Here is a 26897-nt window from a genome sequence, read left to right as displayed (position 1 = left end):
CCTAAAAGATGATGCTGTGAAAGTGCTGCACTCAATATGCCAGCAAATATGGAAAACTCAGCAGTGGCCACAGGACTGGAAAAGGTCAGTTTTCATTTCAATCCCAAAGAAGGGCAATGCCAAAGAATGTTCAAACTACTGCACAATTGCACTCATTTCACACACTAGCAAAGTAATGCTCAAAATTCTCCATGCTAGGCTTCAACAGTACATGAACCAAGAACTCCCAGATGTTTAAGCTGGATTTAGAAAAGGAGGAACCAGAGATCAAATTGCCAGCATCCAGTGAATCACAGAAAAAACAAGAGAATTCCAGAAAAATAACTACTTCTGCTTTATTGACTACGCCAAAGCCTTTGACTGTGTGGATCACAACAAACACTGGAAAATTCTTCTGAGATAGGGATACCAGACCACCTTACCTACCTCCTGAGAAATCCGTATGCAGGTCAAGAAGTAACAGTTAGAATTGGACATGAAACAACAGACTGGTTCAAAATTGGGAAAGGAGTACGTCAAGACTGTATATTGTCACCTTGTTTATTTAACTAAGATGCAGAGTACATCATGCGAAATGCCAGGCTGGATGAAGCACAAGCTGGAATCAAAATTGCAGGGAGAAAAATCAATAACCTCAGACAGGTAGATGACATCACCCTTATGGCAGAAAGTGAAGAGGAACTAAAGAGCCTCTCATTGAAAGTGAAAGAGGAGAGTGAAAAAGTTGGCTTAAAACTCAACATCCAAAAAACAAAGATCATGGCATCCAGTTCCATTACTTCATGGCAAATAGATGGGGAAACAATGGAAACAGTGACAGACTTTATTTTGGGGGGCTCCAAAATCACTGCAGATGGTGACTGCAGCCATGAAATTAAAAGACGCTTACTCCTTGGAAGAAAAGCTATGACAAACCTAGATAGCGTATTAAAAAAGTAGAGACATTACTTGCCGGCAAAGGTCCGTATAGTCAGAGCTATGGTTTTTCCAGTAGTCATGTATGGATGTGAGAATTGGACCATAAAGAAAGCTGAGTACCAAAGAATTGATGCTTTTGAACTGTGGTGTTGGAGAAGATTCTTGAGAGTCCCTTGGACTGCAAGGAGATCAAACCAGTCAATCCTAAAGGAAATCAGTCCTGACTACTCATTGGAAGGACTGATGCTAAAGTGGAAACTCCAATACTTTGGCCACATGATGGGAAGAACGGACTCATTTGAAAAGGCCCTGATGCTGGGAAAGACTGAAAGCAGGAGGAGAAGGGGATGACAGAGGATGAGACTGTTGGATGGTATCACTGACTTGATGGACATGAGTCTGAACAAGCTCCAGGAGTTGGTGATGGACAGAGAGGCCTGGCATGCTGCAGTCCATGGAGTTGCAAAGAGTCAGACATGACTGAGGGACTGAACTGAACCGAACTGATAGAAGATTATTGTTATTTTTGTTCAGTCACTCAGTCATGTCTGACTTTTTGCACCCCCCATGGACTGCAGCAAGCCAGGCTCCTTTGTCCTTCACTGTCTCTCAGAGTTTGCTCAAATTCATGTCCATTGAGTCAGTGATGCTATTTAACCATCCCATCCTTTGTTTCCCCCTTCTCCTCTTGCCTACAGACTTTCCCAGCATCAAAGTCTCTTCCAATGAGTCAGCACTTCCCATCAAGGGGCCCAAAGTATTGGGAGTTTCACCTTCAGCACCAGTCCTTCCAATGACTATTCAGGGTTGATTTCCTTTAGGATTGACTAACTTAATCTTCTTGCATTTTGAAGAACTCTCAGGAGTCTTTGATCCTTTATATCAGAAGGGGACCACCTATTACTTACATCAGTTCTTCAGTGCTCAGCTTTCTTTGTGGTCCAACTCTCACACCCATACATGACTACTGGAAACCACAGCTTTGACTATACGGACCTTTGTCAGCAAGGGGATGTCTCTGCTTTTTATAGATTATTTGACATAATGTCAATATACAGTCATCAGAAGAAGAGAAATAGAAACAATAGAGAAAAGTAACAGCACAAATATCATCAGAGTGCACTGACAACCTACATCCAGACTTGAACAGCAATGGCAAGTCCCTGGTTATGAGTAATCTGCAGTCCCATTTGGGAAAGGGTCCCAGGCTGTACGTCCACTCCATGGGTGAGACTTCAGATTGTAGTTTTAGGGGGTCCTGCTTATAATCCCAGACCACAAACTGGTGTAATCATCAGTTTGTGCCCCCAAAATACAGCCCTGCTTTTACTTTAACTTTTATAATGGTGTTTGATTCACCTTGTGAGTCATAGGGTTTCTTAAGAGGGATAGACCAGGCCCTTACGGGTTTAAGCGATTCCAAGACCCACTCCTTTTCCGATCTAAAGTGCTGCCTGACTTGCTGCGCTTGCAGGTGGGCAGAGCATCCCACTAGTGTCCAAGCAGCTCAGAAACAAGGAGAGGTCTGCTCTCTTGCTTCTAAAAACTGAAAACTTCCTCCATTTTAATTTCCCTAACAGTTGGCCTTTTAGCATTGTTTAGGCTGAAGAGCATAGGAATAAGGCAAAATAACCCGAGCTGTCTTCTTACTTCTCTAACTCAAATAACAATTTCAGATAGTCCATAGAGACAAAATGATCAAAGAAACAAGTAATGGGATAAACAATGCAGAAAACAATTTTTGAGCAGTAGGGGATTTAGTAACGAAAAAGTCCCACCACGAATGAGAAGCATGCTCTTGTATATCAGCTCCTACAGGCATCAACTTATGGGCAGCAATAGTAGTAACAACAGCACGTTCTATCAAGTTACAGTTAGTTTTATCTATGAAACTTTGTAACTCTTTCAGTTTCAGTTCAGTCAGTTCAGTTCAGTTGCTCAGTCGTGTCCGACTCTTTGCGACCCCATGAATCGCAGCATGCCAGGCCTTCCTGTCTATCACCAACTCCCCGAATTCACTCAGACTCACATCCATTGAGTCAGTGGTTCCTTACAAATATTACATAAGGTTTCTAAGAGAAAACTAATATTGGGAACAGAAAGAGTAAAGAATAACATTAGAGTTCACAATACCTGAGTTCTCATGGAAAGAAAGTAATAGGTGGTTCCCTTCCGATATAAAGGGTCAACATGTGTCAGGCATCAGTAAAACGGGTTTCTATCTGATACAAAGAAGTCGTTTCTACATTATTGTTTAAAATACATAAAAACTGAGGGGTCATTTTCAAAAAACAATGTAGTATAGGATTTAGGGAAGATAGTCCATTCACAAGAGTTGATGGAGTTCTCCAATGAGCAGGATTCCCAAGTGCAAGACCTTGGTCCACGTAGCGGTCCCTCGGTAAATCTTGTCACAATCTATCAGTCAATGGCTGTGGCTATCAAAGCCCAAATCACTCCCAGTGAAACGAGGCAACCAGTGTTCTTCTCCAAATACACTAGGTAACACGTGACGTTGGCACATGGCACCATGTTAACTGCACCATAATGACAGAGAGCTACTGGGCACCACGTGTAGTACGCTTTGTAATGCCATCGAGGATAGGCACTCAACGATGGTTAGCAATCCATTCCCTAAATAAGTTTTGCCATGCACACACATTAGTAGACACGACAATTCCTTGGGATTGTCCTTTCGAGCAAGGTAATATAATAGGTGCTTAGAACAAACAGTCCAATCAAATATGTCAATTAATGACTTAGTTTTGTGAAGCTGGAATACTACGGAGTCACTGAACAACTGTACAAAAGTCTTTGTTATAAATCAAGTTGAGGTCATGGGGCTTTAGCATTAAGGCATCCATTTAGCATTGATAGTTAAAGCTTGAGCTATATCTTTACCAGTGTTGTCTAATCTAGCAAACAGATAAATTTTGTCCACAGAGCATCAAGATTAAGAAAAACAGGCCTTGTTTGCTGGGCAGGTGAACTTATCCTGAGTTTGTGTCCAAATTATGTTTCTCCAGCTGGAGATTCCTCAATAGCTTTCTTCATAATTTTCTTTTAATTTTAGCATATCCTTGAAGGTTGAGGCATGAATGACAATCCACATTACAGTCAGAATTCCAAGAATAGTCCATTCACAAGAGTGACAGTGGCTGCTGCTGCTGCTGCTGCTAAGTCGCTTCAGTCGTGTCCGATTCTGTGCAACCCCATAGACGGCAGCCCACTGATGGCACATATTTCCATGCTTCCGGTCCAGGAATCATCATTAATATGGTCTTATCCTTCCCCTGCACAGCGACACCAGTGGGTACAGGAGGACCGCTAAGTCTTGGTGAAGCTGCTTCACCCAGACTTTTGCTCCAACTGCATGTATTTCATTTGCAGATCCAAACCCTACATCACCTCTAACTGCTAGATAGGTTGGGAGTTCTCCTTTTTCTACTTTGCCAATTACACATGGAAAAACCAGAAATTGGGCAATTAGATCATGTTTAGTAATAAATAGATCATCCTTTCTTTCCTTCTGTTAAATTAGTCAAATTTCTCTGTGGTAGTCTGGGTCTATAACTCCACCATGGACACAGATCCCTTTGAAAACTGAACTGGAGCATTCTTTGATTAATCCAAAGTGTCTGGGAGGCATTTTAATTCTGATACCAATTGAAACAGCACACATCAATCTTTTAATAGGTCTGTGTTCAGATACAGATACAAATCCAGTCCTGCGACCTCAGGAGTAGCCCAGAAAAGAGAGAGTGCCCCGGGCTAATTTCACAATACTCAGTTGTTTCAGGATAGAAGTCTATTTTATGAATGTGCCAGTTTGGAATAGTCACTCTCATCAAATGAGTTTCTGATTCTCCTGTAGGTCTATTATATAAAATGTTGAAGGCAGTATTCAAGTTAGTCCTCCAGTTTTTATAAGAGTCCTCTTCAAGTTTAATTAATTGGTTAAGCAAACCATTCATTCTATCAATCAAACCAGCAGCTTGAGAATAATAATATGAAAGATCCATTGTGTATTATGTTAATGGGCAAATGCGTGTATAAACTTACCTTTAAAATGTGACCCCTTAACTCCCTGAATATAAAGTAGAACACAATATAAATTAATTATTCCAGTGTTTTAATAGTATTAGTCTGATTGCCTTTCCCAAAATGAATTACCACTAAATATCTATAATAGGAGTCCATAGCAGTACACACATATTGGCATCCTTTATCTTGAATTAATGGACCAATATACTCAACTTGTCATATCTGCACAGGCAGCCTGCCACGTGCCAACTGTCCTTCAACTAATAAGCCAAGCTTCTCTGCTTAATATGTTGACAAACTGGACATTGTAAAATAACAGATTCAATGAGATCCATAGGTAAGGAAATACCTCGATCCTGAGTCCACCTGTATGTTGCTTTTGCTCCCAGCTGGCCACATTTTCGGTGTGCCCACAAGTCAAACCTTTTAAGCCGCTGGAGTCTGGATCAACTTCTACTGCTTGGATTTGGGTTTGTTCATCTGTAATAGAGATAGAGCATCATTCATAGAATTTGGAAGACTGAGAGAATCTACTAAAAGATTAGTAGCTCAAACAATTCCCAAATGTCAGACCATAATTCCTTTCCACATAGTTCTCTGGAGTGAATTTGCCAGTTATTCTTTACCCAAGGGAGAAGCCAAGTGGCCAATCCACTGGCTACCAACCAAGAATCTGTATATGTGGCATTCAGTTAAACTCTCTTGCTTTAATATTTGGTGAATAGCGTATAATTTGGCAAATTGGTTACTTTTACCTTCCCCAGTCCTTGGCAGCAATTTAGCTGTGACAGAATTATTTGCAACCACTTTTCAATAGCAAGCACATCCTATATCTTTACTGATCCATCAGTAAACCATGCATGCTCTTTTTCTTGTTCAGTTAAAAGAGTCAAATGACTTTCCCCATTTTATAGGTGATTCAGATAACTAGCTCATGCTTAATTATATCCTCTTGCTCCAGGCCTTCCATAGAAATCCTTTCATGTAAGACAGCGACCCCATGTGGTCCAGGTTTGGCTTGGTCCTAAATACAACATTTTCATTTGATTATGCTGGACTGCTGGGCTTGCTGAATGCTGTAGGTTTGGGGGGAACTTTGTACCCATTGCATGATTGTCACTTGAGGTCTTAATATTATAGTATAATCTATAATCAAACATTACATATCAATCAGGGCCCAGTAACAAGCCAATAATTGTTTTTCAAAGGTAGTGTCATTTCTCTCTGCCTCTCAGAATTTCCTACTCCCCCAAAGGCACTCTCTCACCTTGATTTTTTGCCACAAGATCCATTAGCATGCAATTCTCTTACAACACGCAAAATTCTACAGCACTGGGTTGTACTGGCCAGAAGTCTAAAGCATGTTGAAATAGACTTTTAGTGGCATCAAACGTCTATTATTGTTAATCACACCATTGAAATTTGTATCTATTCCTAGTTACTTTGTAAAGCGGACTCAATATCTGACCCAAATGTGGAATACACTGTCGCCAGATACCAAAGAGCCCTATAAATTTCTGAGCCACCCTTTTTTGTCTGGGGAGTTTTAAATTACATTGTCTATTGTCTGTCTGTAGGTAAAATCTCTCTATGTCCTTTAACCCATTGTATTCCCCAAAACTTTACAGTCAGACTCCCTCACAGCTGTTACAACTTTGTGTCCTGATGTGTTTTGCTCATTTTTGGAAAGGATTGAAGAGGTCATTCTTTCCATTCTCCTGCCCCCAGAAGTGTGTTTTCCCACACTGAGTTATTCCTATCTTGTAAATTACCCAGGAAAGATTAGGCAGCATGCTAGGATAGAAAGCTCAGCCTTCTGTGTTTCTCAGAAGCAAGGAGCAGGGACCCTTGGAAAGGATTTGCCAGGACTTGCCCTGGTATGCTGTGATCACTAAGGAACGTCTGTGTCTGTGGGGGCCTCCTCTTCGAGAGTAAGAAGCCCTGAGAGGTCACATTGACGTGGATCCTCCATAGATGGTGATGGAGTTGGAGGACTGAAGTGAAGGCACCATCAACTGCAGGCACGGAGAAGCAGGCAGCTGGGGCAGGGAATCAGGCAAAGGACTTCAAGGTCCTGACCTCCAGGAATCTCCCTCAAGGACACCTAGGAGCACATCCTTAGAGAACAGGACGCTCAGGCTAGCTCAGACCTTGGCCATTAGGACTGGGGTGTCATCAAGAGCTGCATTTTGTGTTCTTCAAAGAGGTCTGTGGGCTGTACCATTCCCTTCTCCAGGTTACAGCCCCTCTCACCCCGGGGGAGGCAATGTTGCAGGACACCATAATCCACTCGCGTCCACATTGGAACCCACAGCCACAAGCAGTAGGGGGAGGGGTGCCACCCGTCCTGAGGTCCCAAGGCAGCTGAGCACTATTCCAACTGACTTTTCAGGGCCAAAGATGAAGCTGCAAGTGCTGACTGCCCCGGGGTGATCCCAGCTTGCTGCCACCTCCCTTCTGGTAACTTACGGCCTTGCTGAGTTCTGCTCCCCTCCCCAGCCTCTGACCAGGCAGTAACAGAGTCCTTAGCTGTGTGAACCAGGTGGTATTGTTTGCCCTGATCCCCAGCCTGGGGTGAAAAACGTGATTTTTAGCAGGGAGCTTGAGTTTAGTATGTATGATCTTTCTCACCTCTCTCCTTGGGTTTACAATGAAAAGCTCTGGAACTTTGGAGACCTCGCTTTTGCACAGTAGGATCCCCAAGTGACACTGTCGCAGGGACCTGTGCAAGGGTCTCCTGGGGGTGTGTCCTGGGCACTTGACCGGAGAAGAGGGAGCGACTGGGGCCTCCCCAGGATCATTGACTGAAGGGCACGTCCAGCGTTGGAGGAATTAACGTGGCACCACGGAAAACGAGGGGGAAAGAGTTGGCGTTGACTCTTACAGGAGGAGGGGCGGGGGAGCCAGTCTCTCTGACTCCTGATTGGTTTTACATTTCATCCAGAATTTTTTTCTCTCCTCTCTTGCGCTCTCTTTTCAGTTTCTCCCTCTGATCCCAGGGGAGGGGAAACGGGAATAGTGAGAGATCAAAAATAAACCTCTTATGTCAAAGCCGGGAAGGAAGTATAAATACGAAGAGCTCGGCAGCCCACTCGGTGCTTCCCGGGGTGTGGAGGAGGCGGGCGCGAAGGGCGCGCACGCGGCCAGGGCGCCAGCTGCTGTAGTTCCACTGGCCCGGCGGGCGCGAGCCGGAGAGGCTGCCTGGGGACCGCCACCGCTAGACGCCCACCGGACACACGCCCGGCCGGCCGCCGAGCGCCTACCCGGGAGGACAGCGGCTGGGCCGCCCGCACCTGCCCGCGCCGGGCCCCCTTCCTGCGCCTCCCGCGCCGCCGCCGCAGCCCCGATGCCCCGCGCCGCCCCCCGGTGGCCGCCGCTTCTGCTGCTGCTGCTGCTGCTGCTGCTGCTGCTGCTGCCGCCGCTCGCCCGCGGCGCCCCGGCCCGGCCCGGAGGCGGGAGGCCGGCCTCCGCGCTCGTGGTGCCCAAGCGGCTGCAGAGCATCTCCGGGGAGGTCGCGCTCCACCTGTCCGCCTTCGGCCGCGACTTGGAGCTGCGCCTGGAGCCCGACCACAGCTTCCTGGCGCCAGAATTCAAGATCGCGCGCCTCGGCGGCTCCGGCGGGGCGGCCGGGAGCGAGAGGGAGCTGCGCGGCTGCATCTTCTCGGGTACGGTGAACCGGGATCCCGCGTCGCTGGCGGCCGTCAGCCTCTGCCGCGGGCTGAGCGGCACCTTCCTGCTGGAAGGCCAGGAGTTCACCATCAAGCCCCAAGGCGCTGGGCGCTCCCTGCATCAGCCACACCTCCTGCAGCGCTGGGGGCACGTGCACCCCGCCGCTGCAGCCCAGTCCCTGTCCAGAGCGTCTGAGAGGGAGGCGCAGAAGGGAGAGGGTGAGAGGCAGGAGAGAAGAGCCGACACAGCGGAGGAGGAGGAAAAGGAGAAACAGGAGGAGGACGAGGAGGGCCAAGAAGAGGAGGCAGAAAGTTCCAGCGAGCCACCACCAGCCCTGGGGGCCAAGAGCAGGACCAAACGGTTTGTGTCGGAGGACCGCTTTGTGGAAATGCTGCTGGTGGCCGATGCATCCATGGTTGCTTTCTACGGAGAGGACCTAGAGGTAAGACTTGCTGTGCAGGGGCACCCTGATCACCTCCCAGAGTCTCCAAATTCTTCCCTTTCCTGTCCCTCTGAGAAAAATCCTTCCTGCTCCTCACCCCAAACAAGGTCCTCTCCTTTCTGAGAAAGGGAAGTAACTCTTTTCATGACCTCTGACACCCAGGAGACCACCTGCTCCTGCCACTACCTCCCTTCTCATTGGAGGGGAGGCTCTGGGCGCCCTCCTCTGTGCCCACCCCCATCCCACCTATGCTGAACTGAAGGTGGGTTTTAAAGCACCCCCACTCCAGACACCTGCCTCGCCCAACAGAGATGATAAGTGAGCATTTGGGAAGAGCATCTACCCCAGGCCCCATTTCTCAGCCCCCTACTCTCTCCAGACCTGAGGGGCTCCCAAGGAAAGGCCGCTGGGATGCAAAGGTGTCCTTTGCCTGCAGAACTGAGGCTGCCTTAAGTGAAAGACATTGTTTGCAGGGAGCTGAGGCTGGAAAGGGGCTGCCCAACTTCTGTGCGCCCAGCTGGTTCTGATCAGGGGCAAGGATACCTTGCCAACCTGGCGCTCAGCCCTGGCAGAACTTGGCAGCACCAGCGTCAGCACGAGAAGGGAGGGGAACAGAATTTCTGCCTGGGGACTCAGCCCAGGAACCTGAAGCTTCATGGGAGAGGGAAGGAGAAGACGATGGGGACCTGACCTCCTGTGGTGAGTGTTCCTGGTGGAGCCAGAACTATTCTCGGCCCACCTGAGCTGCCCTCCACCCAGACACAGCTCTCTACTGAGCTGGGGCAGGGAACTGAGTCCAGGGGACAGCTCCTGCAGCCAGGCCGATTCCAGCTAGATTTACCGATGCTGCGGACTCAGCAGGAGGTGTGTCTGTCATCCTACACCCCAGCACCTCCTCCAAGGACCAGGTGAAGCAGAAGGCTCCAGGTGAGGCCGCACTTTCTCTTACCCTGGGGAGCACAGAACCAGAGATGTGCCCCATGGAGGACTGACCTACCTAGAGGGCACTGATTCCTGAAATGGGCACCCTGGCCGCAGCTGCAGCTCAGTTGCTGCCATTTTGATGATGGCAGTCTTGGTTATCATCCCTATCCTAGCCTCAGCCTGTGCCCAGCTGATGCTTGCCTCGGGGGCTTTGGCACCACCTGTGCACAACGGTCTACATGAGGCACGGTGGGCCCTTCTATCACTTGTCCCAGCTTTCTCAGTCTGCCAGTCACTGGGAAATCCATTCTAGTTGCAAAGATGGGAAGAACTGGAGGTGAAAGGTTCATGTGGCTGCCCCCCTGGATGCTGCCAGGGTGGTTCAAACCCATCAGGCCCCGTGCTGGCAGTCTGTGTATTCGTTCCTCCCAGAGCTTGGGATGGCAGCTTTGACCCCGCAGTCCAGTTCTGCCCAAGGACTGTGCGTCTGCACTGACCAAGTGTCTGCTTCCCGGCCTTCCAGGAGAGCAGGGGAAGGTGCCAGCTGCCTCCTCTGCCTCCTGCCCCAGCAGGTCCTCCAGAGGGTGGCAGATGGGGCTTCTCGCATCTCAAGTTGAGGACAGCCACATCTGGCTACCAGGGGACCGCTGGCAAAGTCCATCCACCTCAAATCCAGAGTGCGGTGCTGAGCCCTCCCACACACGATTGCTTTCTGACAGCTGCCTGACAACCGGGAGTAGGAAAGCCCACAAGAACAGGGGGAAGCAGCGGGAAAAGTCATTGCCTTTCGGTCTTCAGAGTCCAAATGTCCTCCCTGATGTTTCCCTACCTCAGCTCAACGCCCAAACACTTAAGACGCTGTGTATTTGCCTCCAGCGTGTGCTTGGCAGCTCCAGCTGTCAGAGCCACCTCAGAGCAGACATGCGGGCTGCCAGGCACCAGGGTTCCCAGGCCCCTGAGGCACGGGCAGGGCTGGGCTCTGCTCCCAGGTCTGCTGCACCAGACAGCTGGCTTCCTCTTTGCACCCAGGGCCGCTTGCACCCTCACAGGACTCTTGGCTGGATGACCCAGCATGCGCGCATCCCACGTGGTCCCCTCCACGCACACAGGTTTCTGGACATTCAGACAGGACCGCTGCAGCAGCCCACCACCCCCCTGGGTCAGAAGAACACCCCAGAAGAGCCGTCAGGCACCTTGAAAGCTTAGGTCCTTCCCTGGGTCGGTAGGGTTCCCTCTGCCTTTGGGGCCAGCCCTGCCATCTCTCCCTTTGTCTCATCCCATCACTGCCTCCATTCTGCTGTCACTGGCCCAGGTGATGCCGAGGCTGAGGCATAGCTGTTTCTATGACTGACCCCTGGCCCCTCTGCTCTGACTGTTCACCAGCTGTGCAGATGCCACAGGATAGACCTGAATTTCTCAGCTCAATCCCCTGGACTGGCCCATGAGCTCAGCCAAGGCACAAGCGAATGTCAAGGCCAGGTTCCCTGGCCTGCCCAGACACACCTCCTCAAATATAACCTAGTTTTCTGCAAGTAACTCTTCAAGGAGTCCCCTGGAGACCTCGTTCACACAGATGGAGGTGCTTTGGGGTGTCCCAGCCACCAGGGTGTGTAACAGGGATAAAGAGATGCTTCCCCCTCCCCCGTGAAGAGGCGCACCTGAACTTGGTAATGGAGTCTAGTCTAAGCATCACTGAGGCTGCTTCCTAGTGAGCCTTCTGGAAAGTTCAGCACCTCGTGGGGAAGTCATACGCTGAGGACATTCGATCTGCAGAGTGGTTTACAGGGACCACGCAGTGCAAACACCCGTGAGGGGGCAGAGGAAGAGAGCAAAGATTGCAGAGGATCTGTGACTTCCTCCAGGTCTCCTCACCCGATGGCCGTGCTGGTGCTCCGGGCTGTGCCGCCTGCTCAGCACCAGGAGGGTCTGTGACTCTGGCTCTGCCTCCCCTGACATCGTCCATGCTGTGAGAATGGGTCACTGAGCCCAGCAGCCCAAACAGGTCCAGCCACAGTGGGAGGCCCAGTCCTGAGAAGAAACTGCCTTCAAGGCCAGAGAAAGAATTAACCGTGCACAAGACTGGCTTCACTGCGAAGTGACGAGGAAGTTTTCCAGACTCTGTACACTTGAGTTCAGACAAAGGGGGCTTTCTGAAAGGGGGAACCACCTCAGAAGAGGGACCACCTTTAACTCTGTCTGCACCCAGCCACTGCTGACTGTTCCCGGATGAAACTGCACCAGGAAGGGACGAGAGTCGGGAGCGGTGCCCCATGCTCAGTCTGGAAAATTGTCTAGCCAGACCATCAGCTGCTGAGCTTCTCAAGTCACTGCTGAGCAGGGAGGTCCCCAGAGAAGACCAGAGGCATCCCAGAGTCAAGCTACTAGCCAGTGGCTTCGGGGAGGGCTAAGTCACTTCACCCCCGTTCCACCGCCCTCCAGGAAAATGTCTCCCACCAGCCCTGTCACCAGAGTGGCCAAGTACTCTGGCTTGCCCAGCACAACCCCTGGCTAGGATTGTCTTGGAGTAATTATTAACACTTCATCTTTAGTCTCAGAAGTGTCCTGTTTTGGATAATAACAGAGCAGACACATGTCTGAGTCTCCGCGGGCACGTTATATTGCCTGTGAAGTATGAAGCCCCACTGGAAAAGACCAAGTCTTCATCTCTTCGGTCTGTTGGCATCAGAATGAGCGACCATATAAAGTACTTCCCGGTTTAAAAAGGCTGTAGTCTTCAACAGTCCTTGAGTCACCACGTACCCATCCTCCTGTCCCACTGGGAAGGCAGGTGGGACAGAGGGAATGTCAAGGGCACGCGGTTTTGCTTGCATACTTTGTTCTCATGTGCTGCAACTGTCCTTGCAACAGCAAAGGTGGGTGGCAGTCAGTGCCATGAAGAAGAGCATGGCCTTTGACGGAAAATAGAAATGCGTGACTTGAGCAAGTTACCCCTTTTTCTGAACCTCAGTTTCTTCACCAGCCTGACAGGCACTGTTATACCAAGGATCTGGCAGTGTCTGGAGGAGACAGGAAAATACAAAAGGCATCTGACCCAGGGCCTGATACATAGCAGATGCTCAGCAAAGCACAGCTAACACCAGGTTGCCTTGGATGGCGCTTTTGGGCCTGCTCTCTGTGGGACTGGAAGTCAGACCTGCCCTTCTGGACCAGGAGATCGGCCCAGAAGTGGGGTTCACGGTCTCCCAGCTGCCCGCCTGCCCAGGCCTGGATCCCTACCCCCAGGGTCAGTTAGATGCACAGGCACCCGAGCCACCAGTCCTCGGAGGAACTTCTCATCCCCAAAAGCTCAGTGATATGAGAGAAAGGGTAGGTGGGCCAGGCCAGGACAGCAGACTTTAACTGACACTTTGGACCATACAGGCCTGGCAGCCCTCTTTTGATGGGAATTATCTTAGAAGAGAGCATCCAAGGGAAACGTCAATGTCCTCCCATAAAACCCACTTCCTAAAAGGAAAACTCTCAAGCCAGCTCAGCCTGCCATTTGCATGATGTTTGGAGAGGATGCTATGAGCTCCCTGAACCCGGGGGAGGAGAATCCATGAGCCTCGGTGTCAGGTTGCACATCCCATGTGCTCGTGTACCTTCGGTTCACACTGGGGATCGACCCATTGACAGTCTCTGCTAGTCTGACGGAGCAGCTTGGGACCCAGAGCCTTCTTAAACCTTAGATCACTGGTTCCTTATTCCACGCCTTTAGGGACTGCTTGTGGGGCAGCTGGCATTTCTCGCCTAAATGCCTTCTTTATCAAACATCATCTCCCTAGTTTTGAGATTGTGATGTTGGAACTTGAAGGCAGTTCTCTTGTGAGGAGGGTTGCAGGTTACTGCAGGTTGTTCCAGGAGTTGGATGCTGGTCCTCGGCAGGGGTTGGCGGGGGCGGTGGTGGTGGGGGCACTCTGGAAGCAGGGGATAACTGGAGGGAGGAGCCTGACAGGCTGCCACTCCTTAGCCCTCACCCCCAGCTGCCTAATGAGTTGGTTACTTGTTTCCCTCAGGAATCTGACTCCAGGAGAGGGTGCCAAGTTTTAGCTTTGCTGATAAGATGTTTACATCAGCCTAAACGTAGCTGGAATGCCTGACACACTAAGTGACCTGCCGACCCCTGTTTATAGGGCTTACCAAGTATCTGGCTGGTTGCCGGCGAGATGAACAGACAGATCCCATTTACAAACAATGGGATTCATCTGGAACTCCCACACATGACCTCAGCCCCGAAATGTCCCTCTGTAGCCTTTCACCTTCGGTTCCTTCCTTCCAGTCCCACCTTCCAGATCACAGGAGGGCAGAAAAAGAGGCTACGTGGGGTGGAGCCCTGAGGGGCAGGGAGCAGGACTGGCCACACTCCTGGCAGAGGACCTCGGGTTTCCTGTTCTGTAGAATGATCCTAGACGACGCCCTTCTGGAGGTCCCAGAGGCAGGAGAGTGACCTGATCTGGCCTCCTCAGAGGCCTTGGGAGCCGTTGGCAGCCCAGGGTTGGGCAGAGGCCAAGCAGTGACGTCCACTCTTCCTCTGACCTTGATGGGACCAGAAGCTGTGTGAGCCTGAGAGCCTGGGTCTCACCAGCCCATCTGGTTCTCTCCTGCCCCAATCTGAGAAGGATTAAACCCCCTGGGCTGTCCAGGAAGAAGCCAGGAGGCCAGGCCCTGGGAAGCTTAATGAGAAGACTGTAGACCTCAGAGGCAGACATGCCTGTGCTATACCCCAGCTTTAAGAGCTGGGCGGCTGTAGACAAGGTATTTGACTTGTGAGAACCTCCACTTCCTTGTTGGAGAAATGGGGATGACTGCCCAGATCATTGTGAGCCTTTCCTGAGGTGACACATATCCAGTCTGCGACTGGTGCAAAGGAGCTCCTGTTAGGAGTGACCAGTACAGCAAAGTTTCCTTCCTGAAGAGTAGGGGTTACCCCAGCAGACTGAGGACGATTCTCCATGGACTCTAACCTTGAGTGCTCAGACAAGTGCTTCTGGGCCGAGAGCATGAGGGGAGGGGTGGCTGGCAGGGAGACGGTGGGCATCCAGGTTAAGGTAGATGACTCATGCAGTCCGGTAGAAGAACTTTCTGTGACGATGGAGATGTTGTGCAGCAGCCATGAGTCTTATGTGGCTATTGGTGCTCTTGAAATGTGTCTGGTGTGGCAGAGGGACGGTGATTTTAATTGGATTGAATTTTAATGGATTTAGATGTCCCTGGCCATGTGTGCCTGGGAAGGATGTTAAACACACAAGCTTTGGAGCCAGGCCTTCAGGGTTCATGGGCTGGTTGACACACTAGCTCTGGACCTCAGGCCACTTACTCAGCCATGAATTTCTAATACGTACAAGGAAGGGAAATAATGCCAGTGCTTGGCAGGGCAGGGGGGTCGGTTAGGAGCCCACCCAAAGAGGCTATACACCAAAGGCCTGCAGTGAGGAGTGCACAGCTCAGGTGACAGCAGGGGTGGGCACTGCTGGGAGGTTGACCCCGCCCTCTTCACCCCTGCTTGTCTCAGACCCACATCCTGATGCTGATGTCCATGGCCGCCCGCATCTACAAGCACCCCAGCATCGGTAACTCCGTCAACCTAGTGATGATAAAGTTGGTGATCATGGGGGACGAGAAGCTGGGCCCCGAGGTGTCAGACAACAGCGGGCTGATACTGCGCGACTTCTGCGCCTGGCAGCGAGACATCAACCAGCCCAGAGACCGGCACCCCGAGCACTTCGACACGGCCGTCCTGCTCACCAGAGAGGTTGAGGGCCTCCAGACACTGCAGAGGAAGGGGCGGGCACCGGGCGGGTCAGGGAGGGGGTGTAGCTCAAATGTGGAGCCAGCCCAAATGTGGGGACTGGCTCCCTGCTGGCCCTAGCTGGACAGAGAGCCTTGAATGTGGACGAGGGGGAGGGGGGAGGAGGAGGTCATGAGGACAAGTATGAGGTATTTCAAGGGAAGCAGAGGAATGCGTAAGGGCTCTTGTCCAGAAGTTTGTGACCAGCTGTCTGCTGAGGTCATGACAAGACGAAAAGGGCTCAAACTGCCCTGAGAGACATGTGGAGTTGGAGCAAAGTCCAGAGGTGCAGCTGCAACCCGGGTTAAACCCCGGGGGCAGGTAACCAGGCTCCTCCCATAATGTCTCCAAATCAGGAGGCTTGCCCACCTTCCTGGTGAGGTTTAAGCAGGTGGTTTCCTAAAGCCTAGCCAGAGTCATCATGGGTGGAGGCCCTGCTCCCTGCCCTCCAGGCCTCAAGACAACCCCGAGGCCAATGCTGCGTGTTTAGCCCCACTTCACAGCTGGGGAACCCGAGGTCCAGGGATCAGGGCCCACCCATCTCCCTATGAGGGGAGTCCATAGCCTCACCACTCATCAGGCCTATCCTGCCTCCCAGGACAGACTTCCCAGGTCCACAGCCTGATGTCCTGCTAATGTAGATGACAAACGTCTGTTGTGAAGAAATAGAGATTTGGCTGAAAACATCTCCCGCATTTCAGGAGGTGCAGGAACATGCAGTTCCTGTCCTCTTTCTGTCCTCACGTCTCGCTTTCTCCTGAGCAGAACCTTTGCGGGCAGGAGGGCAGGTGCGACACCCTGGGCGTGGCCAATGTTGGCACCATCTGTGAACCCAGCAAGAGCTGCGCCGTGATCCAGGACCAGGGCCTGCAGGCGGCCTACACTCTGGCCCACGAGCTCGGTAAGATCCCCCACTCCCAGAGGCCAGGACTGCTGGGTTGGGGGGACCCGCCTTCCAGAGTCCAGTGGTGCAGCCCCCCAGGACCGTGCTGTGCTTCCTGGTTGTCACAGAGTAACTGTGCCCTCATGCTCTCCATCCCCACCATGAGTGAAGGGCCATCCTCAGGGGGCACGGGGAAACGCCAGTGCTCAGAGCCGTGAGGGGGTGTCCTGGCTAAGCAGTCAGGATTCAAAAGGTCGGCTGCAATGACAGTGTGAGAAAGTGAGCAAATGATTAAAGGGAGTGTGAATCAGGAAAGGCCCCAGCAGAAAAGAGAGGGACCCCCAAGCTCCCAGTTCCCCTGGGAGAGTGGGTTGAGAATTGTCCTTGAGGAACAAGCAGGTGGGGTTCTTGGATGAGCTGGCACTGCTTAGGCCTTCAGAACACTGTGCCCCATGGGTGGACGGCTGACATCAGTGGAGGCGGCAGGTGGACTAGGGGTCTTGTCCTCCCCAGGGCACGTCCTCGGCATGCCCCACGATGACTCCAAGCTTTGTACTCGGCTGTTCGGGCCCCTGGACAAGCACCACATGATGGCGCCACTCTACGTCCAGCTGAACAAAACACGGCCCTGGTCCCCCTGCAGCGCCTCGTTCCTCAGAGAGTTCCTGGACCGTGGGTACGGTAGGTCCCCCGCTTCTCCCTGGCCGGCGGCGGGCACCCGCATTCCTGGACCGCGGGTATGGTAGGTCCCCGCTTCTCCCTGGCCAGCGGCGGACACCTGCTTTGCTTGCATCTCGGGATGGGAGACATTGGGCAGCTGTGTCCTCACTGCCCTCCAAGGCTGAGGTGCTATAACGACTCCTGTAGCCTGCTGGTCCTCAGCCCAGCTTCTAGCGCCAATGAGATTATCTGCAGAGATGGTAGAAGTGGTCTAAGAAGGTCTGTTGGAGAAGGTGGGTTCCCAGAGACCTTGAAGGGATGGAAGAATGTTTGTCATACAGAGCTGAGAAGGGAGCCTCCCGCTGGAGCCATAAATCACAGGGTAGTGTGAAAACAGCAGAGGCAGGAACGCCCCCTGAGAGCAAGGAGTGGGGCGAAGTGCCTGGTGCAGGCAGCCTGGCTTGTGGAGTAAAGAAGTGAAGACACAGTTGATTCTTGATGCAAAAATAATAGATTGTTCAAACATCAGTACTTTGGCTTTAATTCTCTGGGCCTGGATTTAAGAGTCCATTTACATCCCTAATTATATTGTAACTTAGGTTAGTGCTACAATTAGCTGGCCTTCCCTAGGTAAACACTGAATACATATAAGACATTCTGGATGACAAAGAAATTCAATCCTTTAAATAAACGTGCTACTGATAGTCAAAACTTGGAAGGAATCTCTCTAGATGATGGAGTGTTGACAGTTTGTGGATTGAGGTCAAGGAGACCTTGAGTGTCATGTGAGAGGAGGGAACCCCTGGCCCTTATTCCTGTTTCTCTGCTTCTTTCATTCTTCAGGGGACTGCCTTCTAGACGCCCCCTCCTGGGCCGTGGCCCTGCCCACAGACCTCCCCGGCCGCAGGGCCCTCTACGACCTGGACCAACAGTGCAAGCAGATCTTTGGGCTGGGCTTCCGCCACTGCCCCAACTCCTCTGACCAGAACACCTGCACGCAGCTCTGGTGCCGCACTGATGGCCCCGACCCCCTTTGCCACACAAGGAATGCCAGCCTGCCCTGGGCCGATGGGACACCCTGCGGGCCCGGGCACCTCTGCTGGGAGGGCAGCTGCCTGCCCGAGGAGGAAGTGGAGAAGCCCGAGGTGAGGGATGGCCACTGGGGTGTCAGGGAGAGGGACAGGGGGAGGGCTGTTTCCAGGGAGGAAGCCACACTTGAGAGCTAGGAACCAGGAGACTTGGGGCCAGACGCAACTATGAATAGAGCCACACATCCTTTGACACACAAAACAAAGCATATTTATTCAAACACAAGAGGAGCCCTTCGAGGGTGTGCTCCGAGCAGATGGATGGTGCTATCAGGGCCTGGGCGTTTGGGGAGCTTGCCTTTGGAACAGCCGTGGACTTGACTTGGAGGGCTGGTGCTGGGTGTGAACACTCCTGCACAAGACTGTCGTGGGCACTCAATAAACAGAAGCCATTATGAGTTCTAGTATAAACAGAGTGAGTGACAGCAGAGGAGGGACACCCCATCAAGAAGGAGGGGAAAGCATTCATGCGCTACCCGTGTCTGAGCTGAATTTATAGCTAGGGGTCAGGACAGCAGGAGGACAAGGGTGGGGACCCCTTGTTCCAGAAGGAGGGAAGAAGGAAGGGGAACCACCTCTGAGCCAACAGAGAAAACTTGGCAGAGTGAACCTGCAGGAAACGCAAGACAATGTCGAGAAGGGGTTTTAAACGACTGGCTCCTTTGCCCTGCTCTTAGTACTTCCAAACTGTGAGGCTAGTCACCTTTCTCTAGCTGGAGTCACTGAGCCATCTCTGAAACAATGTCCGATGGGTCTCAGCCTGGGTCTGACCCAGCTCTGAATCACCAGGGTGGCCTGTACTCTCGCCCTCTGGAAGGCTGTCCTCAGGGCACATCCTGTGCACTGAGGCCCAGGGGCCTGTGTGGCCAGGTAATCCACACGTTCCTTCTAAGCTTGGGCCAGCATGGGCCTCATGGATTCATTCTAAGCCCCCTCCTAGCCCCTGCCCAACATGTGACTTTTCCCAACCCCATCCTGTCGTGTGGGCTTCACACAGTCCTGAGGGGAGAGGTGGGAAGGGGGTCGCCTCCCACCTTCCGCAGCAGTGCAGCCAAGCTCCACACAGGAAAAAGTGGCCCAAAAGTGAACCCAGGCTAGTGCTTCTACTGTATTTTTAAGGGGAAAAGACAGATCGGAAATACTGCATATATTGACAGAATCCTGTCTCTGTAAAATAAAAACACGGTACCTCCATGATGATAGTCAGAGCAAAGGTACAAAGGGATATTGATGAAAATCAGGTCAATGGCTTCATCTAGGTAGTGGTATATCTTTAAGTGTTACTTTCTCTCACATTTTTCCTATTTTTCATTTTTTATAGGATCACGTATGACTTTTGTAACCTTTAAAAAGTTATTTTCAGTCTGAAAACTCTGTGTACCCACCCATCACAACTGCTTGACCTCAGAGTCAGGTGTAAAGTTGCATGTGACTGTTCCCAGCATGTCCTACTCACTCCTGGACCTGGAGGCTTGTAGACTAGCGGCCTCACCTCCCAGAGATCCTTCCTTTAGGTCAGCGCTGCTCAGCCTCGGCACTGGTGCTGTCCGGGCTGTGTGCACCCTGGCTGTATAGGCTGAGCAGCTCTCTGTCCCCAACTCGCTGGAGGCCAACAGCATACACCCTGCTCAGCTGTGACAACCACAGTGTCTCCAAACACTGTGGGAGTCTCAGCCCCCATGGGAAACCACTGTATTTTCCTCAGCCTTATTCCCATAAAAGTGTTTGATTCAGCAACTCCTACTGAGCACCTTACAAAGGGCGAGGCACGGTTCTAGACCCCCGGGTGCTTGGGAGGCAGCCGAGGGCCAGGCCAGCACAGACTGTGTGGTCAGCTGCAGTCACACATGCCACTGAGTCACTGGGAAAACGAATCAGGCAGTTACTGAACTCCACCCACCAGTACAAGCACAGCTAGGAGAGGAGGTCCCACCGAGAGCCTAGGCCCTCTCCCCTCCCGCCACTCAGCGTGGCCTTGTGTGTTGCAGGCTGTGGTGGATGGAGGCTGGGCCCCGTGGGGACCCTGGGGTGCATGTTCACGGACCTGCGGAGGAGGAGTACAGTTTTCATACCGTGAGTGCACCAACCCCGAGCCTCAGAATGGAGGGAAGTACTGCCTGGGTCAGAGAGCCAAGTACCAGTCGTGCCACACCGAGGAGTGCCCCCCGGACGGTAATGGCCAGAGCAGCTGCTGTGGCAACTGCAGCACATCCCTGGAGGAGGGTGGTCTCCCGGGCTCAGAGTTTCCGGGGTGCAGACAGAAACGGGCTCTCGAGGCACCACACTTCGGGGCAGCCTGCAGTGCCCCGGGACGGCTCTCACTGTGCAGGGAGAGCCTGGCAAAGTCAAAGAGAGAAACCGCCCTGGTTTTTGGAGATGTGGACATGGTGGATGTCACTCCCAACCAGCTTATGCACTGGAGCTGGGGGGAGGGCTCTGCAGAGGGCGAGAGTCAACAGTAATACTCCTCCTGGAGGAGTCTAAACCCTGGTCTGTGTGCAGAACAATGGAGGCATTGTCCAAAGCAATTGTCAGAGCCACCTCCAGGGTCATTCCAGCCGATGTTCAGCCCAGGGCAGAGGGAAGGTTTCTGAATCTGATCCTAGCACACACTTCTCCTGAGAAGGTTGCCCATCTCCTCTTGGGGCCATGGCATCTGTCTGCGGGAACCTTCCTGGGAAGTGGCCTCATGTCTGCCTCCCAGGCACCTCCCCCGGTGCCCACAAGAAAGCACCCGCCTTAACTCCTTAACTCGGAGCAGTGACGGCTGCAGAGACGTGAGAGGGAGTCCCTGCAGATCTTTGCTCCACCACCCTGTCCAGCTCCCTGTCGCAGCTCCAGGGAGTGTGGCAGGCAGCGGATGGCACACACTTTTAGGGAGGTTAGAGAAGTTCCTCCAAACACAGAGGCCCAGCCCGGGGAGGGCAAATAGCAAGGGAGTCCGGAGGCGTCGTAGTTTTGCAAGACGAGGTGGAGCCATAATGGCAGGAGGCTCTAGAGCGTCTGCCTGGAATCGTGGGCATCCTCCTGGCACACTAGTGAGAGGCTCCTGGGGAAACGAGAGAGAGAGGAGAGGAGAGGGGAATGAACACGAGGCACGGAGACACAGACAGGAGCTGAGACCAGGATTTCCGGTGCACTGGTGCCAGCCATCTCCGTCAGTGGGTGTTCAGTACCTCTTGTGTGCCTCAGCTGTCCCGACGCACTCTCAGGAGGGGGCGCGGCCACCCAGGGTTTGAAGCTCCACAGACCATGACGGTGTCCAGCTGGGTGGGGGAACCTCACCAGTAAGAGCAGCGCGAGAAGGAAACACCCAGGTCTTCCTGTCCTGGCAGCAGCAGGATGGGTGGGAAACTGGGCACCAAGTCTCACAGGAAACCCCCAGCCTTGGCTTGTGAGCAGTGGACTGAGTTGTGGAGTGTGGGAAGGAGCATGCAAAACCTCAGCTCATCCTGAACAGAGGACAGGACTTAGTGGCACGCTGGAAATAGCAGATGTAGGTGCCCAAATGTCGAGAAGATCCCGGGATTCCAGTCTCAGGCTGTACGGTGGTAACATCACCTGGTGAAGAGTCAACCAGGTGATGGAGGAACCACACGGAGTTGGGCCTCACTGAGCTGGAGGTAATCGCAGTGTCTTCAAGTGGACTCCCCCAAGGACACCCAGAATTACAGCAAGTGGAGTGCAGAGGCAAGGTCAGAATTAGGGACAAACGTCCGGTGTCAAGAGTCATGATTAGCAGAGGGTCCAAAATATACCTCCATGCTTCATTCTCCGCTGCGCAGGCCTACTGAGCTATCCCCATCCACACCTAGGTTTGGCGGTGGTGATGGTTTAGTCGCTAAGCCATGTCCGACTCCTGCAACCCCACGGACTGTAGCCCACCAGGCTCCTCTCTCCATGGGGTTTTCCAGGCAAGAACACTGAGTGGGGTGCCATTTCCTCCTCCAGGGGGTCTTCTCAATCCAGGAATTGAGTCTAGGCCTCCTACTCTGAAGGCTGATTCTATATACCAACTGAACCACGAGAGAAATCTAATCAGTAAAGCAGAATCAAGACCCTCCCCAATAGAAACACTGTCTTTCCCAGAAAACTCCCCCGGGGTAGGCTGCTCCTTTCCTGCTTCATAAGTCAGCGCTGAGGTCAGTGCTGAGGAAGGGCAGGCTGAGGTGACCCGCATCCTGGGACCAGGTCAAGTCCAGGAGGAAGAAGGTTGCCCAGAATCCGGGCATCTCCCTCTCGGGGTCCTCTCTGCTTCAGTTCAGCATGGTGACTCCGTGACCTCTCATCCTCCTTTTAGGGAAAAGCTTCAGGGAGCAGCAGTGTGAGAAGTTCAATGCCTACAATTACACAGACGTGGAGGGAAACCTACTGCAGTGGGTCCCCAAGTATGCGGGGGTGTCCCCCCGGGACCGCTGCAAACTGTTCTGCCTAGCCAGGGGGCGGAGCGAGTTCAGAATATTTGAGGACAAGGTGAGGAATCTTCTGGAACTCAGATGCACGGGTGGGGAGGAAGGCCTCCTGGCCCGGACCACGTGCGGGCTACATCTGTGCTCAGGTCCCTTCAGACCCCGCTTCTTTTCTGCAGGTGATCGATGGCACCCTGTGTGGACCCGATACTATGGCCATCTGTGTCCGTGGCCAGTGTGTCAAGGCTGGCTGTGATCACGTGTTGGACTCACCTAAGAAGCTGGACAAGTGTGGGGTGTGTGGGGGCAAAGGCGACTCGTGCAGGAAGGTGTCTGGCTCCTTCAGCCCCTCCAGGTGGGTCTCCCAGGAGTCCTGTCCCTAGCTGTGGGAGGGGACTGGGCTTTAGAGATAGACAGTGGTGACCCCTGCATACCCGGGAGCGCTAGCTGCAGTGTCTGCATGAACTCGGTGTCCTCTCTGTCTCAGAGTGGTTGTGAGGGGTCAGGAGGTGGGAGAGCACGTGGCGCAGTCTGACCGGCAGAGGGGCCACCAGAGGCCACGTGCACGGGGCTGCATCATCTCTGAGTCAGTCAGCAGCAGATCTGCGCTGAGTAACTGGGACCCCTGCCAGAAGCAGCTCCTCCAGGCCTACTGTGGGAAGGACATTTCACCTGTACCCGGCGGGTCCTGCCCTTTCTGCAGGTGGATCTTCAGAAAGGGGGTTCTTGGGGGACCTTGGCAGTCTTGGAGCTCCCTGAATCTGAGAGCCCCAGATCCTTTCTCATACCTTAAATCCATAAGTTCATGTGAAGTGAAGTGAAAGTTGCTCAGTCGAGTCTGACTCTTTGCGACCCCATGGACTATACAGTCCATGGAATTCTCTAGGCCAGAATACTGGAGTGGGTAGCCTTTCCCTTCTCCAGGGGATCTTCCCAACCTAGGGACTGAACACAGATCTCCCGCATTGCAGGCAGATTCTTTACCAGCTGAGCCACAAGGGAAGCCCTTCTATATTTAAGTGCTTTCGCTTCTGATTGATTCCTAAAATGAGTCTGCCAGGGCCAGGATGGTCATTCCCTGTTTATAGATGAGGACACTGAGGCATGAAGAGCTAACACGGTCATCTGAGGTCCCCATGGTAGGTAACGATGTCTGAGGAGAACCCAGGTTTCTCCTTTCCCAGAGGTTTTTTCCTGCCCTGCACACACTTCGTAGAGAAGAAAGGCAAGGGCCCATGGCCACACTGCACCCCTACCCAACTCCTCCATGCTACCTCATCTCATCAGAATCAAAGAACAGAATCTGCTTTCAAATACGACTCGCAAGTCTGTTCAAATTTAAACTCAGTGATATAGAAAAAAGAACCATGGGGTGTGGGGCGGTCAAAGGGGGAGTCCCCACAGTGCTCGCTCAGGCCTTAGATCAGGGGCCAGGGTCCTCTCACAGCTTCCCAGTGGGCATGAGACAAGAACAGCAAATAACAGTGACTGCCCTCCTCAGTCCTCTTCACCTCCCTCCTAGCCTGTGAGACCAAATACTTTCTACCCCCAAAGAGAAGAATAACAATTCAGGGTTCTCTATCCCACAGAAAGCCCAGGGCCCACAATAAAGTGAAAACATTTGCCCCAGAGCACCCTGTCACCCCCGACAGCCCAGCTCCTGGTGCTGGCACACCAGGGAGAAGGCCCCTGGGCACAGTGTGCCACCCTGCTCCCTACCCTCAAGCCACACAGCCACACTTCCAGGAACAGACGGACTCTGAGAGGGGAATGAGGCATCCATCTGGTCGGATCCTGGAATGGGCGTGGGGAGCAGAATTTTCCATGTGGACTCAAGCAGCAACAGCCCAGCTTTCACTTCCCTTTGGGCTGTGTTCCCCTCTGTGCTATCATCAATTCTCATCTCCAAACACTTACAATAGAGCTGCCGGGCAAAGCAAAAATCCCAACGTACAGAGCATTCTTGCTGGCCTCACCAGCTAATTTATTGGCAACTTTGTGCAACTATTTCCTGATTTGATAGTGCAAATTTTTGTCTGCCCACCTACAATCACTCCACACTGACCTCTTGAGTGCCTGACTGGGGGAACCACAGGTCATAAAGGTATCTTTCTGTTCCTGTCACAGTTATGGCTACAATGACATTGTCACCTTCCCGGCTGGCTCCACAAACATTGATGTGAAACAGCGGAGTCCGCCAGGAGTTCAGAACGATGGCAACTACCTGGCCTTGAAGACCACAGATGGGGAGTACCTGCTCAATGGAAACAACGCCATCTTCCCCACAGAACAGTACATCCTGCTGAACGGGACTGTCCTCAGGTACAGCGGAGCCTTCACCTCCCTGGAGCGGCTGCAGAGCTTCCAGTCCTTGCCCCAACCACTGACCTTACAGCTCCTGAAGGTCCATGGGGATCCCCTCAAGGTCAAATATACCTTCTTTGTCCCTGACGATGTGTACTCCAGCAAACAGAGCAGCAGAGAGAGGACAACCACCAATGTCATTCAGGCCCTGCTCAGCACGCAGTGGGTGCTGGGGGCCTGGTCTGAATGCTCTCATAGCTGCGGGGCCGGCTGGCAGCGGCGGGCAGTGCAGTGCCGTGACCCCAGCGGCCAGACCTCTGCCGCCTGTGATGAGGCTCTGAAGCCTGAGGATACCAAGCTCTGCAGAAGCCTGCCCTGCTTCTCGTGATCCAGAGGGGGTGGCTTCTGCTCATGGACTCAGAGTGTGGGGTGCAAACAAGGTCGCACTATGGGGACTCCACATCTGGAGGTGGCCTACCCAGGCCTTACGCTGCCATGGCCCTCCAGCTGGGTATGAATCTACAGGGGGAGGAGAGGAGAAGAGTAGAACCAGACCACAGATGCTGTGGGGTGGACCCTCCTTGGTTCAAGTAGAGGGCATAAGGTAAAAGGGACACAAACAGAAGACTCGTTCAGCCTGTTTGAAAAGGAGAAGCAAAGCTAAATGAAAAAAAAAAACTGTTTTCTACTTGGTTCCCTTGATAAATAATCTACCTCAGTGAGGAAAATATTAGTCACAGAGATACGGGGAGTTGGGGTGATGGTGAGCATCACGGCAAGCCCCATATTTGCTCCCTGAAGTGTCTTCAGAGATGACCACGTTAAACCCATCGGCTGGAGGGCTGCGAGCCCAGGACTGTGAAGAGCCCCGTGCTCTCAGGCTCCCACCTGCAGGGGTGGATTCACTTCAAGTATTTATGCAAACGTGTCTCTGAACTAAAGTGTGCTCTTGTGCCAATGCAGTGGTCTGATCTGGCTCTGTACTTCTCTGGAAGGGCAAGGGACCCTGGGCCCCAGGACAGAGGCTGAAACTAGGTCAGTTCACCTTGAGCACGCCAGTGGAAGCTGGCACCTTGCCTGCATCTCTGAGACCTCCCTCTGAGTGCTCTTATCTGCGAGTCCAGCCAGTTGAGGCAAGGCTGTATCTGCATACTCCAGACTGGAGGTTCCCCAACTTCAGCGGGCATTAGGGTCATTAAAGGTCTGCTTGAAACACAGATGGCAGGGCCCAACCCCAAGGGTTTCTGAGTCAGTGGGTTAGGGATTGCAAATCTGCGTTTCTAACAATTTCCCAGATGACGTGGAGGCTGCTAGTTTGGGACCCTGCTTTGAGAAGCCCTGCTCTAGTGGAAACTTCCAATTCTGGGGTAACAAAGGTTTGGCAATGCCCCCAGGTTGCTTATTCTTGGGAAATCCTCTCCCATTCCATTCTGCATGCGTCCTCATCCTCATATTTACATACCGACCAGCCGGAGAAACAAGATTCTCTTAGCATCTGAGGAATGCCGCACCTGTTTCTAAGGACCATCATCCCAGTGACCTCAGCTCCTTCTCTCCGTGTCGAGTTCAGCCCCAACTCACAACTCTTTTGACTAAACAAACTGCAGCTGTCCCCATCAGTGCTGTTACACAGAATGACCTCCCCACCAGCACCTGAAACCTGCCCGAGAACCCCCTAATCCCACCTTACTCCAGGTCCCCTCATCTCTGCCTGGCTCTGAGCAAGCCCCCAGCTCATCTTCCATGTAGTCTGTTGTACAAGGAGCTT

General features: G+C 52.4%; 1 protein-coding gene across 1 annotated transcript; it reads left to right on the top strand.

Moving 5' to 3' along the window:
* The first annotated feature begins 8308 nt into the window (after positions 1-8308).
* On the top strand, positions 8309-26087 carry ADAMTS8 (ADAM metallopeptidase with thrombospondin type 1 motif 8). Its single transcript, XM_040255881.1, has 9 exons — positions 8309-9073; positions 15510-15749; positions 16551-16686; positions 17182-17349; positions 18172-18473; positions 20405-20588; positions 22717-22889; positions 23005-23180; positions 24953-26087. The coding sequence occupies exons 1-9, from the start codon at positions 8309-8311 to the stop codon at positions 25515-25517; spliced, it is 2709 nt and encodes a 902-aa protein (XP_040111815.1). The 3' UTR covers positions 25518-26087.
* Positions 26088-26897: the final 810 nt, after the last annotated feature.

This window comes from Oryx dammah, unplaced genomic scaffold, assembly GCF_014754425.2.
Source record: "Oryx dammah isolate SB20612 unplaced genomic scaffold, SCBI_Odam_1.1 HiC_scaffold_15, whole genome shotgun sequence".
In the NCBI taxonomy this organism is placed as follows: domain Eukaryota; kingdom Metazoa; phylum Chordata; class Mammalia; order Artiodactyla; family Bovidae; genus Oryx; species Oryx dammah.
The sequence above is the reverse complement of the archived record's forward strand: the minus strand, read 5'-3'. Positions and strand labels throughout refer to the sequence as shown.